Raw genomic sequence first — 12,099 nt, forward strand, 5'->3', positions numbered from 1 at the left:
GAGTTTGGGGCCTGGCACATGGGTGTGTTCTGGTTTACAAACCCAGAAGCTCTCTAAACCTTGTTTTTTGGGGCTTTTATGGAGGTTTCATTACATACACATGAATGATTAAATGACTGGTCATTGGTGATTGGTTATACCTCCAACCCCTCTCCCCTCCTCAGTCAAGGAGTGGGACTGAAAGTTGCAACCTTCTAATAATATGGTTGGCTCCAATGGAAACCAGCCCTCATCCTTAGGTGTTTTCCAAAAGTTGTTCATTAATGACAACAAAAGACAATTTAATCACTCTTATCACTTAGGATATTCATGGGTTTTAGGAGTTCTGTGCCAGATATTGGATAAAGGCCAAATGCAGCTTACCTTTAAACAGCACAGGCCATAGTAAGTACTTATGATTTTATTAATAACATTTTCTTTTCTCTAGCTTACTTTATTGTAAGAAAACAGTATGTAATACATATACACAATGTAGGTTGACTGCTTATGTTATCCAGTCAACAGTAGGCTGTTAGCAGTTAAGTTTTGAGGAAATCAAAAGTTATATGCAGATTTTCAGCTGTGAGGTGGTTGGTGCCCCTAATCTTTACATTGTTTAAGGGTCAACTGTATATATTTCTTATTGTGAATCACAATATCATGTAGTCAAAATACCATTTTTTTTTAAAGTTTAGTTATTTATTTTGAGAGATAGAAATCACATGTGCAAGAACAGGGGAGGGGCAGAAAGAGAAGGAGAGAGAAAATCCCGCGGGGCCAGATCTCATGAACTGTGAGATCATGACCTGAGACGAAAGAAATCAAGAGTTGGACGCTTAACTGACTGAGCCACCCAGGCGCCCCAAGCCAAAATACCATTCTACATTCCTCTTTCTCCCTCAGCCCTTCATCTCCCGTGTGCTTTTTTTCTTTTTTGGGGGGGGAGGATTTTATACTTCTGCACATTCAGCTACCTCTTTCTAGAATGCCCTTCCTTCTCCTCTACAGCTGTTTGTAAACTTTTACTAATTTTTGTACTTTTTTTTATATTTGAAAAAAATATTTATTTTGAGAGAGAGAGAGAGAGAGACAGAGAGAGAACATGCACACGTGCATGTGAGCAGGGGAGGAAGAGAGAGAGGGGGAGGGAGAGAATCCTGAGCAGGCTCTGCACTGTCAGCACAGAACCCAATGTGGGTCTTGATCCCATGAATCATGAGATCATGACCTGAGCCAAAACCAAGAGTCGGATGCTTAACTGACTGAACCACCCAGGTGCCCCAACTAATTTTCAAGACTCAGTCTTCACCTTAGAGAAGGCTACCCTCATCCCCATCCTCAGTGGGTAAAATTGACATTGATTTTCATGCATTCTGTGAGTCAGTAGATCTGGCCTTTTTCTCAGTAGGAGATCATTAAATCAGGATATTCCATGGACTACTGGGCTCGGCTAAAACTCCAGCTAACGTTGTCTGAGAAGGCTTTCAGAATTAGCCCTGTCACACAGTTATCATTAAAAGGTCAAATTTTGCTGCTTTTGCGTCTTGAGCAAACCGCCCAGCCCTAAAGCCTCAAGAGGCTTTTGTCCTTCTTGGCATCAGAACTCTATTATTATTCTCTTCCTTCTTGTTCGTCACTATTGCCCCTCCCATTTGGATAGGCTTTAGTGATTATGTCTGCTTTCACAGATGGTATCTTATTTGTTCCTCACAATAACACCCTCATGAGGCAGAAAGGGCTGTTGTTTTTACCAGGTGAGGGGACTGCAATTTCACCTGGGTCTGAGGGTGTGGGGCAGGCCTGACTCCCTGAGGTGCTACTGAAATTCTGGGACTGGTTTATGAAATTTCCCATGGAACCAGAAGTTTCCCCGCAAAAGCTGTGGGGGTACCCCACAGGAAAGCTGTGGGGTAATGGCAGTAATGAAGATGCTATCAGCAGCTGAGTGGCCAGAGGCTGGACACCACTCCCACATCTGCAACTTCAGGCACAGTTGTTCAGCATTTCTGCTTCTTGCTGCCAGATTGTGCCACTGATTTCAGGGTATTTCAGGCCCCTGGGGAAGATAAGAGCTCTACAGACCTAACTGACAGGTCTGGCGCTCCTGGCTTATTTGGCCTCAGATCCCAGCCTCTCCAATTTCTTCTCACATCTCTCCTCTCGCCTTTGTTCTCCACACCTTCTTTCACTTGGGTTTCTTGACTGAACCGTGCTTTGTCTAGGCTGTTATTTGTCTGGTGGAAGTTTCTTCTCTCACTTTTGCCCAGTTAGCTACAACTCATCCTTCAGGACTCAGCCTCACTGTCATTCCTCGTTTGCAGCCCTCTCTGTTCCCGACAGAGCAGCATATTCACCTGTGTACACCCTCATATCAACCCATACTTCCCCTTCGTAGCACTTAGCAGAAAAACACAGGATGGTCTGGAATGCAGTCCAAGGGGAGGGCATGCTGTTTGTTTGTAACACTTAGAAAGCCACGAGTATTAGCCATAACTAAGCTAGTCTTAAATGAGAGAACAAAGTCTATCTAGTCAAAACTATTTGAATGGGTTTCAAATCCTTTATCTATACCTTTAAAACACTATGGAAATATGTAGTCCTCCATGAGACCTGTTAGAATCCCCCTTTTCTCACCCACTACCTTCACACACTAGAGCTGCTTTTTCTTTCTTATCAACAACTGTCCCTTCCCCCACCAAATGTCTGCATTGTGGTCTTTCTCTCTTCCTTTCTTCCTAATTCTCCCTGACAAGAAACAACTCAAGAACTAGTCTGGGAAGGTAGGACTCTCTTGGAAGGCAGGGGAGGGGAGGAATGAGCAGGCCAAGGCAGAATCTTCTTTGGTGGGCAGGGGAAGGAAATATTATCTTGGGAACATATCTTTTCACCGTTGTTCAGTTATCTAATGCTACATAACAAACCACTCAAAACTTGGTGGCATGAAAGAACTACCATTTCATTATGTTCATGCTTCAGTGGCCAGAAGTTCGGGCAGGGTACAGAAGGAATGGTTTGTTTTTGCTTCCCAATGTCTGGGACCTAAGCTGCATTGGCTAGAAAATGGCTGGAGATGTCAGGGACAGCTTGACTGGGGTCATATGTCTCAGGTTTGGGTTCTTTTCCATGTAGTGTCTGCTGGACTAGAATGTCTAAGATGGCTCCTTCATTCATATATCTGGTGTCTAGGCTGGTATGATTGAAACAGCTGGGATCTGGCCAGCATTGTTCTCTCTCTTTGTGGTTTTCCATGTGTCCTTAGCTTCTCACAGCATGGCAGCAAGGTTCCAAAAGGGAGCATTCCGAGAGTAAGAATTCCAAGAAATCCAGGTTAAGGTCGAAAGGCTTTTTATGACCTGGTTTACAAGTCCCAGGCTGCTACTTCTGTCACATTTTGTTGGCCAAACAAGCCACTTAGTCCACCTCATATCTGAGGGGAGAGGAATTAGATTTGCCTTTTGATATTTAGAGCAGTATGGATCCATAGAGAGGGACACAGTTAATTGCTGCCATCTTGGACATTATCCACCATAGTCCTCACCTCATTCCAGACACTACAATTCATGTCCCTTTCATGGAATTGGCTTGAAGTCTAGGATCACATCAAAGTCGGGTCCAGGTGTATGAGGGTCTTTAATTAGAGCTCCTCTTCATCCGAACAACATGAATTAAAGAGACAAATTATGTGTCCCATCCCTGTCATTGAAAAAATATGATACAATGTTCCTTTATTTTTTGAAATAACATTTATTACTGTTTTGAGCTAAATTTAGGGTTAATTGGTTACACAGCCATAGACAACTAATATAATCTGTTAGATTCCAAAGCACAGTTCTTTTCATGACATCATTCTGTTTTTAAAATTTGTTTGGATAATGAGAATTGAGATTGTGGAAGAAATGGGAATGTGGAAGTTCAGAATGTCCTAGTCATGTGATCATTAAAAAATGCTTTGAAATATTTATTTGGTGCTAACAGATACTGAGAGAACCATCTAGTGGTTAAGCTGAACCCTGAGAATTAGGAGAGTTTATTTATTTTTTTTGTCACTACCCAGGGAAAGCTGAGTTGGCATTCAAAAATTAAAGGTTGAATCATGTGTTTTTGCTGACTGGCAGGTTTGGATTGGAATTGGGGAAGATAAATGATAGAAACAATACTGACACAGCAAGAAAAATCCTGACAAATGGTGATGAAGTAGGGTAGGGCCTCAAGAGCCCTCACAGTGAAGGACCAGCAGCCCCTTTACTTCTGCTCCTTCCCATCACCTAGGCTACCCTTTCCTCTGCCCCGCCAAGTTTCCTTTGGGCTCAAGCTCATTGAGCAATTTCTTCCTTTTCTGCTTTTTCCAAATCCCCCTCCTTTATATGAACTTTTCCTTTTTTATAAGGTACGTATATGTGCATTTAGGAACATAAAAGAGGAAAACAAAGCCAAACTTGATCTGAGAATTATCTCTTTGAAAACTCTTGGCACTTGTTCTCTTCATAGCGTCCAGATTCAGTCTTGGATTGGAGAGGCAAGGCACTGTGCCTGGTGACTTAATCAGATTGGAGTCAGCCAGCAATCCTTATTATCCTAGGATGTGACCCTTAGAAGAGCCCCCCGCCCCCCATAATATCTGGTACAACATGCTCATTTTTATGTGGAGAATTTGAAGCCCACAGAGCTCAGGTGATCATTGTTAACAGATATTAATTGAACATCTACAATGAGGAGGACGCTCTTACAGGCTTGGACGTGTACTTTTAAATGGTCCACCCATTCTGACTAGTAAAATGGGTGGAGTGATTTGCTGGGATTCTCTCATAACTCCTATTGTGCCAGCACAGAAACACCAGGAACAGCAGAATAACCAGGGTCAAACTCTTTCTAAGTTGTAAACTGACCCCGAACAACTGAGGATTAGAAAGAAAAGGTTGCCTGACTGCGCGGCTTCTAAACCAACCTTAAACCTCGTCTCTGGGCCCCCAGAGCCCACTACATAGTAGGCATCAGGAAACGTCTGAAAAATGAATATAAACCTTCCCTCAGGCGCCCCTTCCCTGCCTCCCCTCCCCCTCTACATCCTCTCTGGCTAGGAACTGCGCTAGCATTGGAGCCCCAGCTCGGGGACTTTTCCCGCTCTTGTTAGTTCTCCTCAGACAGTGGCGCGTCCGCGGGACTGGTTGGTCCAGGGCTCCCTTTTTCACTGAGCAGCGCGGACTGAAGCTGGGAGGCTGCTCTCGCCGACTCTCATATTTTAACTCGGAATGCGGGTCTTGTTTAGGGGCACGCGAGCCCCGAAGGTGGCCCGAGACGGTCTGGGGAACTCGAGAGGCATGCGGGGTAGTGCTCTGCGTCTAAGCCTGCAAGAAGGCCTGTATTCCCGCCCGCAGGAGTGGGAAGTCCGGTCCACCCTAACGCTCCCACCCTAGTGCGCGAGGCTGCGGGCAAGCAGCGAGTGGGCGGGGCCTGGTGGGGGCGGGGCCTGCCACGGTCAGGTGACTGCAGGGCGGGCGGCGGCGGCGGCGGCGGTAGAGGGGCGTCAGACTCGCCCCAGGGTCGGCGAGGGAGGCTGGCAGTCAGGATAGACACACCGCGGCCATGGGAGGCTTGAAGGACGAGCTGCTCAAGGCCATCTGGCATGCCTTCACCGCGCTGGACCTGGACCACAGCGGCAAGGTCTCCAAGTCCCAGCTCAAGGTGGGCGCCACCCCCCCCCTTTCGCTTCGGTCCCCCACCCGGCCCCGACCCGGTGCGCGCTCCACTGCCCCGGCTAGTGGTGACCCCAAGGAGGGGAGGGCAGGAATGCGGCCCGGCGGCCTGCTCTGGGCAGAGGGGCCAGAGACCAGGATTTTGCTGTTCTGCTTTCCTCTTGCCTTCAGGCCGTGCCCTCGGGCCGGCTGTTAGTCTCCTCAAGGCTCTTCGTGACGGTGGGGGGATGAGGGGGGTGAGGCAGCGATGGGGTCTGGGCGAGCCGGGCTCTTGTCGGCGGGGGAGCGATCCAGAAAATCTCCGATTCGGACAGGGCTGTGGTAAACTCCCTTAGACAACGTACCCAGATTACTGCTGCACTCTGGAAGAGGAGGGACTTACCCAAGGTCACTGGGCTGAGCGTTCTGTGGAGCGCACGCTCCACACCAGGGCAGCCCTTGAAACGGCCAGCTGCACCCCAGGCATTCTGGCTGTTCGGGGGGAGGGAGAAGTTCCCAGAGCCCGGTCTCCATCGGCTTCAACTTTGGGAGCTTTGGTGGGGGGGACGGTTTCTGACTAGTGAGGAAGACCTCCTTGCCTAGCGTCCTCAGGTCAGTCACGCGTGTGCTGTGCCCCGCAGGGACCTTGGTTCCGGGTGAGGAGCACTGATCTTTCTGGCAGATCTTTATTGGGACTGCCAAAGACCCCATCATTGAGAGGGTAAGGTATAAATAAAGGAATGCTTGTAAGTTGAGTAACCCCAAGCAGGGAAAGTGGCACTTAGCCAGGAGAAATTGGCAGCTTCTTGGAAGTATAAAATATAGAAACAGACAAGAAGACCCATTCACAGGCATTTTCTAATATGCACATTTTGGATCTGAATGTCTGGTTTTCTTAGCCTCTTCTGGGAATGAATTTATGAAGATTGGGTTTGCTTTGTTTATTTTGTGCAGTAATCAGGAGGTTCTTATGAGTGTGGTTTTTAGGCCAGTAGGATTTAGCATTTGCTTTCCCTCCTCCTTCCCCATCTTCCTTTCCTCTCCTTCTCATTCATAAAATCATAGTCTGGAAGGGTTCACAGAGATCATTCTCCTAATCTTTATTTTACTTTTAAATTAAATTAACATTCAATGAAGTTGACTTTCTTGGTGTACAGTTCTATGAGTTTTAACACATGTATAAAATTTTATAACTACTACCAAAATCAGTTTTCCATCAGATCTGTCATCTCAAAAAGCTTCATGTTGTTGCCCTTTCACCCCCAGTTGGTGAGAGGTGTATTCTTAATTGCTTAAGTTTTGTCTTTTCCACAGTGTCATGTAAATGGAGTCATTCAGTATGTAACCTTTTGATACTGGCTTCTTTTACTCAGGGTAATGCCTTAGAGATTCATCCATGTTATTGTGTGTATTAATAGTCTTTTTTATTAAGTAATCCATTGTATTGTTGTACCCAAGTTAATCCATTCACCCTTGAACATTTGTGTTATTTCTGCTTTTTGGTGATTATGTATAGAACTGTGTTTTGCTTTTTTTTTTTTTTTAAGTTCATTTATTTGGGGGGGGGCACGAGCAGCGGAGGAGCAGAGAGAGAAAGAGAGAGAGAGGGAGAGAGAGAAGGGAGGGAGGGGGGGAAATCCCAAGCAGGCTCCATGCTGTTAGTGCAGAGCCCAATGCTGGGCTCAGTCTCACAAGCTGTGAGATCATGACCTGAGCCGAAACCAGGAGTCAGAATCTTAACCTACTGGGCCACCCAGGTGCCCCTATTGTTTTTACTTTTAATTTACCTATACCACTATATTTAAAGTGGATTTCTTCTAGATAGCATGTAGTTGGGTCTTGTGTTTTAATCCATACTGACAGTCTCTATCTTTTAATTGTGTTTAGACCATTTACATTTAATGTAATTATTGATATGGTTAGATTTAGGGCTAACCTAAATTTTATTTTTATTATTTTATTATTTGGTTTCTGTTTTCCAATTTTTTGTTTCACTGTTTCTTCTTTTCCTTCTTTCTTTTAGATTACTTGAATATATATATTTTTTTAAATTTTTTTTTTTAACATTTATTTATTTTTGAGACAGAGAGAGAGAGCATGAACAGGGGAGGGTCAGAGAAAGAGGGAGACACAGAATCTGAAACAGTTTCCAGGCTCTGAGCTGTCAGCACAGAGTCCGATGCGGGGCTCGAACCCACGGACTGTGAGATCATGACCTAAGCCGAAGTCGGACGCTTAACTGAGTGAGCCACTCAGGTGCCCCACTTGAATATATTTTAATATTTCATTTTAATAATACTGAATTTTTGACTATATTTCTTTCTGTAGTTTTTAAAATGATTACTCTAGAGATTATAATATATACCTAACTTTTCAGTCTCCTTAAAATTAATATTTTACAACTTTAAGAGGAATGTGGAAACTATATCACTATTTAGGTCCCTTTACTCTCCCTGCTTTATGTTGCAGCTGTCATATTTATTAACTTACACACATTGAAAATATTAACAATATTAAAATTTTTTGCTTTGAACCACCAATAAATTATTTAATTTTAATTTAATTTTATGTATTTTTAAATGTTTATTTATTTATTTTGAGAGACAGAGAGAGAGAGAGAGTGAGAGAGCAAGCATGTGCAGGGGAGAGGCAGAGAGAGGAGAGAGAGGATCCCAAGCAGGCTGACTGTGCTGACTGTGCAGAGCCTCACCTGGGGCTTGAACCCATGAACCATGAGATAATGACCTGAGCCAAAACCAAGAGTCGGATGCTTAACCGACTGAACTATCCAGGCGCCCTATTTATTTATTTTTAAATGTTTTTTCTTTTTTTTTTTTAATTTTTGAGAGAGTGAGGGTGCATGAGTGTGTGAGCAGGGGTAGGGCAGAGAGAGAAAGGGAGACAAGGATCCAAAGTGAACTCTGAGCTGACAGCATAGAGCCCAGTGTGGGGCTCGAACTCTTGAACCATGAGACCATGACCTGAGCCGAAAGTCAGATGCTTAACTGACTAAGCCACCTAGGCACACCTAAAGTTTTATTTAAGTAATCTCTACACCCAACATGGGGCTTGAACTCATGATCCTGAGACCAAGAGTCACATGCTTCTCTGACTGAGCCATCCAGGTGCCCTCATTTTTCCTCTTTTAATTGATGACATAAATGAGATGTTTTCTGTTACTTTTGTTGCTCCATTCAAACTTGTCCTTATGGCTGCTTATAGAAAAAGAGGATTCTTGACTGAAAGGCTTGGCAAGAAGCATTAAATCCCAGTACATACCTTTCACCCATAAGATGTTGATAATGCAACTATGCAGTTGTATTTTGTTTGTCCCTTGTCTACTTAATTGAGAGACTTTGGAATTGATTTAGTTCTGTCCATCTTGCCAGTGTTTCTGGAATGGAAAATATTTAAAAAAATTCTATTTAGGTCTTTCCTTTTTGTTTTGACTTTGAAGTTTGACGTTCGCTGATTTATTGGCTAGGAGTAGAGTTTTTGCCTTAATTTATTCATTCATTCGTTCAATACAATACATTCATTCATACAATAACCTTTTGTGTGTTTACTCTGTGTACCATGTTAATTTCCTAACAAGATTAGAATTTTTAGGCTCTTAAGAGTTAATATCTCCTTGGAGGAAATATCATATAATTGGTTTTATTAAATACAGACTGAAAATTATATATCCAAAACAAGTGTTAAAATTTATCACTTTGTGAAACTGTATGGGCATTTTAAAATATTTTTGACATTTGTCTTTTCGAATTACCTTCACAATATTTGACACAGTGAATGGATATTCACTAACTATGTAATGGATAATTCATGTGTTAGATACTGTGTCCAGTGCTAAGGATGATAGTAAAGGTGGCAGGGGGGAAAGCCAAATACAAATCTTTGCCTTCAAAGAGTTTAAATTTTTGTAGGTAAATTAAGAAAATAATCAACCATTAGAGAAGGTTGGTATTCCCTTTCTCTCCCCCTTTCTTTTTCTTTTTCTTTTTTCTTTTTCTTTTTTCCTTTCTTTCTTGATTATATTACTCAGTTACCTTATCCTTAAGCAATGTGAAGTATGGTGGTAGAGATAAGAAATAAGTATTATTGGATAGAGGATGTTGAGTGGATTAGAAGATAAGGGGCCATGAAATTTTAGAGGAGGAGGTGATTACTTCTTACTGGTGGGATTATTTTATGAAAAAAGCTCCTTTGAAATGAACTCCTAGGGACAGGTGGGATGTGATTATATAGAAATGCAGGATTCTGTTCATTCATGTTTATTCTATTCATTCATGCATTCATTCATTCAATGAATATTTGTTGACTGCTCTTAGCCCCAAGGCATCCCTGTGAAGTATTGCAGCTGACAGGAATTAATCAGGCATTTATGGGGACCTCTGTACAATTAATTAATTAATTAATTAAAGTTTATTTAGAGAGAGAGAGAGCGCATGAGCCCATCCATGAGTGGGGAGGAGCGGAGAGCAGGGGAGAGAGAGAATGCCAAACAGGCTGCATGCTGTCTGTACAAAGCCTGATGCGGGGCTCCATCTCACAATTGTGAGATCATGACCTGAGCTGAAATCGAGTGGGATGTTTAACTGGCTGAACCACCCAGGCGTTTGTTCCTGTCTAATTTATTTTGATTGCAGTGTAGAATATAAGTGTGTGTGTACGTATATATAAGAGAGAGTTATTGCTGGTGATAAAGCTATAGAAATAGATTGCAGTTAATATGCATGGAAGACTTTGAGTACCAGGCTAGTTAGGTAGGTGCCATACAGCCTGCAAGTTTTCTGAGAGGTGATGGGCCATGATCATCAGTACACTTTAGGAAGTCACTTGGGCTGTAGCATGTGTACTAGGTTAGAGTGGATTGGGCATACTGGAATTAGGAAACTGTTGCAGTAGCCCAGATGAGAGGTAATGGAGACTGGAGGTGGTAAGGATAGACAAGTAGGGGATGGTGGGTGAAGGAATTTTGCTATCTACTTGCCTGGGCTCATGACTGGGTATGAAGAGAAATGAAAAGGACACAGTCAGAAATGTTTCACATTTCAGCTGTGGATGACCAATGGATAGTAGTGGTTTTTAATAGAAACAGGAAAGTTATGAAAAGGAACTGCTAGAAAAGAAACGAAAGTTAACTTTGAACATGTAGGGTTTTGTTTATTTTGTTTTATTTTTGAGGTCCTTGTTGGAGGTGATGTCCTTGGCAAGGGTGGGGCTGTCTGTACAGGATCTGGTAGTTGAAGCTTGGGAAAAGGAGAGGAGAGATTAACTGACGGTCTTGGGCAATGGCTAGAGTAGGTGGTGAGAGGAAGAATAGAAGCCAAGGGACCAGAAATGAGAGCAGGAACCACTTTGGGGCAACACTGGAGCTGAAGGAGAAGAGATTTCAAGGAATACATGGTCTATTATCTTTGAGAGTTATTATTATTATACATGTATTTTGGAGATTGTAAAGTAATGAGATTGATTCTTTCTTGCCATAGCTTATGAACTACATATTTCTTCTCTAAAGAGAAGTTGTGAAAAGTTTGGAATATTGGCATCATCTTGGGAATAAATTTATTTTTGCTTTATTTATTTATTTTGAGAGAGAGGGTGCAAGTGAGTGAGGGCAGAGAGAGAGAGAGAGAGAGAGAGAGAGAGAGAGAGAAAGAGAGGCAGGGCTCACCCGAAGTGGGGCTAGTGTTCACCCAGTGCAGGGCTTGAGCTCACCTGAAGCAGGCCTCGAACTCACGAACTGTGAGATCATGACCTATGCTTAACTGACTGAGCCACCCCAGTGCCCTTAGTTTTTACTTTCAAGGAGATTACTTTGCAGTACGGTAATCGTTGAGATAAATGTGTGTTTGAGTCACTGCTATAGCTACTAAATATTTTCATTTAGGGTCCCAAGTTTAGTACAAAAATCTTATGTTTTATACTTAATTTTTATTAATTAATACCATATTTTTAAGTGAAACCAAAATTACTACCTCAAGAATTTAAAAAAAAAAATTTTTAATGTTCATTTTCTGTTTTTGAGAGAGAGACAGCACATGAGCCGGGGAGGGGCAGAGAGAGAGAGGGAGACACAGAATCCAAAGCAGGCTCCAGGCTCTGAGCTGTCAGCGTAGAGCCTGATGCAGGGGTTGAACTCACAGACCGCGAGATTATGACCTGAGCCAAAGTCAGACGCTTAACCGTCTGAGCCACCCAGGCACCCCACTACTTCAAGAAATTTTGAAACTTGAAGTCCAAAGAATAAATTAACAATATAATATTATAATTATATAATTATTATTTTGTTGTTGCAAACATAGACTTTCATTAAATTTATCAATAAGATAAAAATATGGAACACAGAATTTGAAAACCATCTGTGACTTGCATAAGCTACTATAGAGGCAAGATGTTAGGGTTGTTTAGTCACACTGGTGCTTCCTTGTTGAGACAACCAGTT

The 12,099-nt window shown here is 42.8% G+C and overlaps 1 protein-coding gene across 2 annotated transcripts in view; it reads left to right on the forward strand.

Annotated features, from left to right (window-relative positions):
• Nucleotides 1-5,497: 5,497 nt before the first annotated feature.
• The window catches only part of SWAP70 (switching B cell complex subunit SWAP70), a 78,879-nt gene continuing 72,277 nt past the window's right edge, over nucleotides 5,498-12,099 (forward strand). The window contains exon 1 of one of the 2 annotated variants that reach the window (XR_006960558.1): nucleotides 5,498-5,661. Coding sequence is in view for 1 of the 2 variants with exons in the window: in XM_047070737.1 (XP_046926693.1) it covers nucleotides 5,563-5,661 (99 nt within the window). In the remaining variant the exon portion in view is untranslated. The remainder of the gene's footprint in view (nucleotides 5,662-12,099) is intronic. The other variant, XM_047070737.1, reaches the window with a different exon arrangement.

Source organism: Lynx rufus, unplaced genomic scaffold, assembly GCF_022079265.1.
Source record: "Lynx rufus isolate CCGP_SWC_20201006 ecotype Redwood Valley unplaced genomic scaffold, mLynRuf1.p SCAF_9, whole genome shotgun sequence".
NCBI lineage: Eukaryota > Metazoa > Chordata > Mammalia > Carnivora > Felidae > Lynx > Lynx rufus.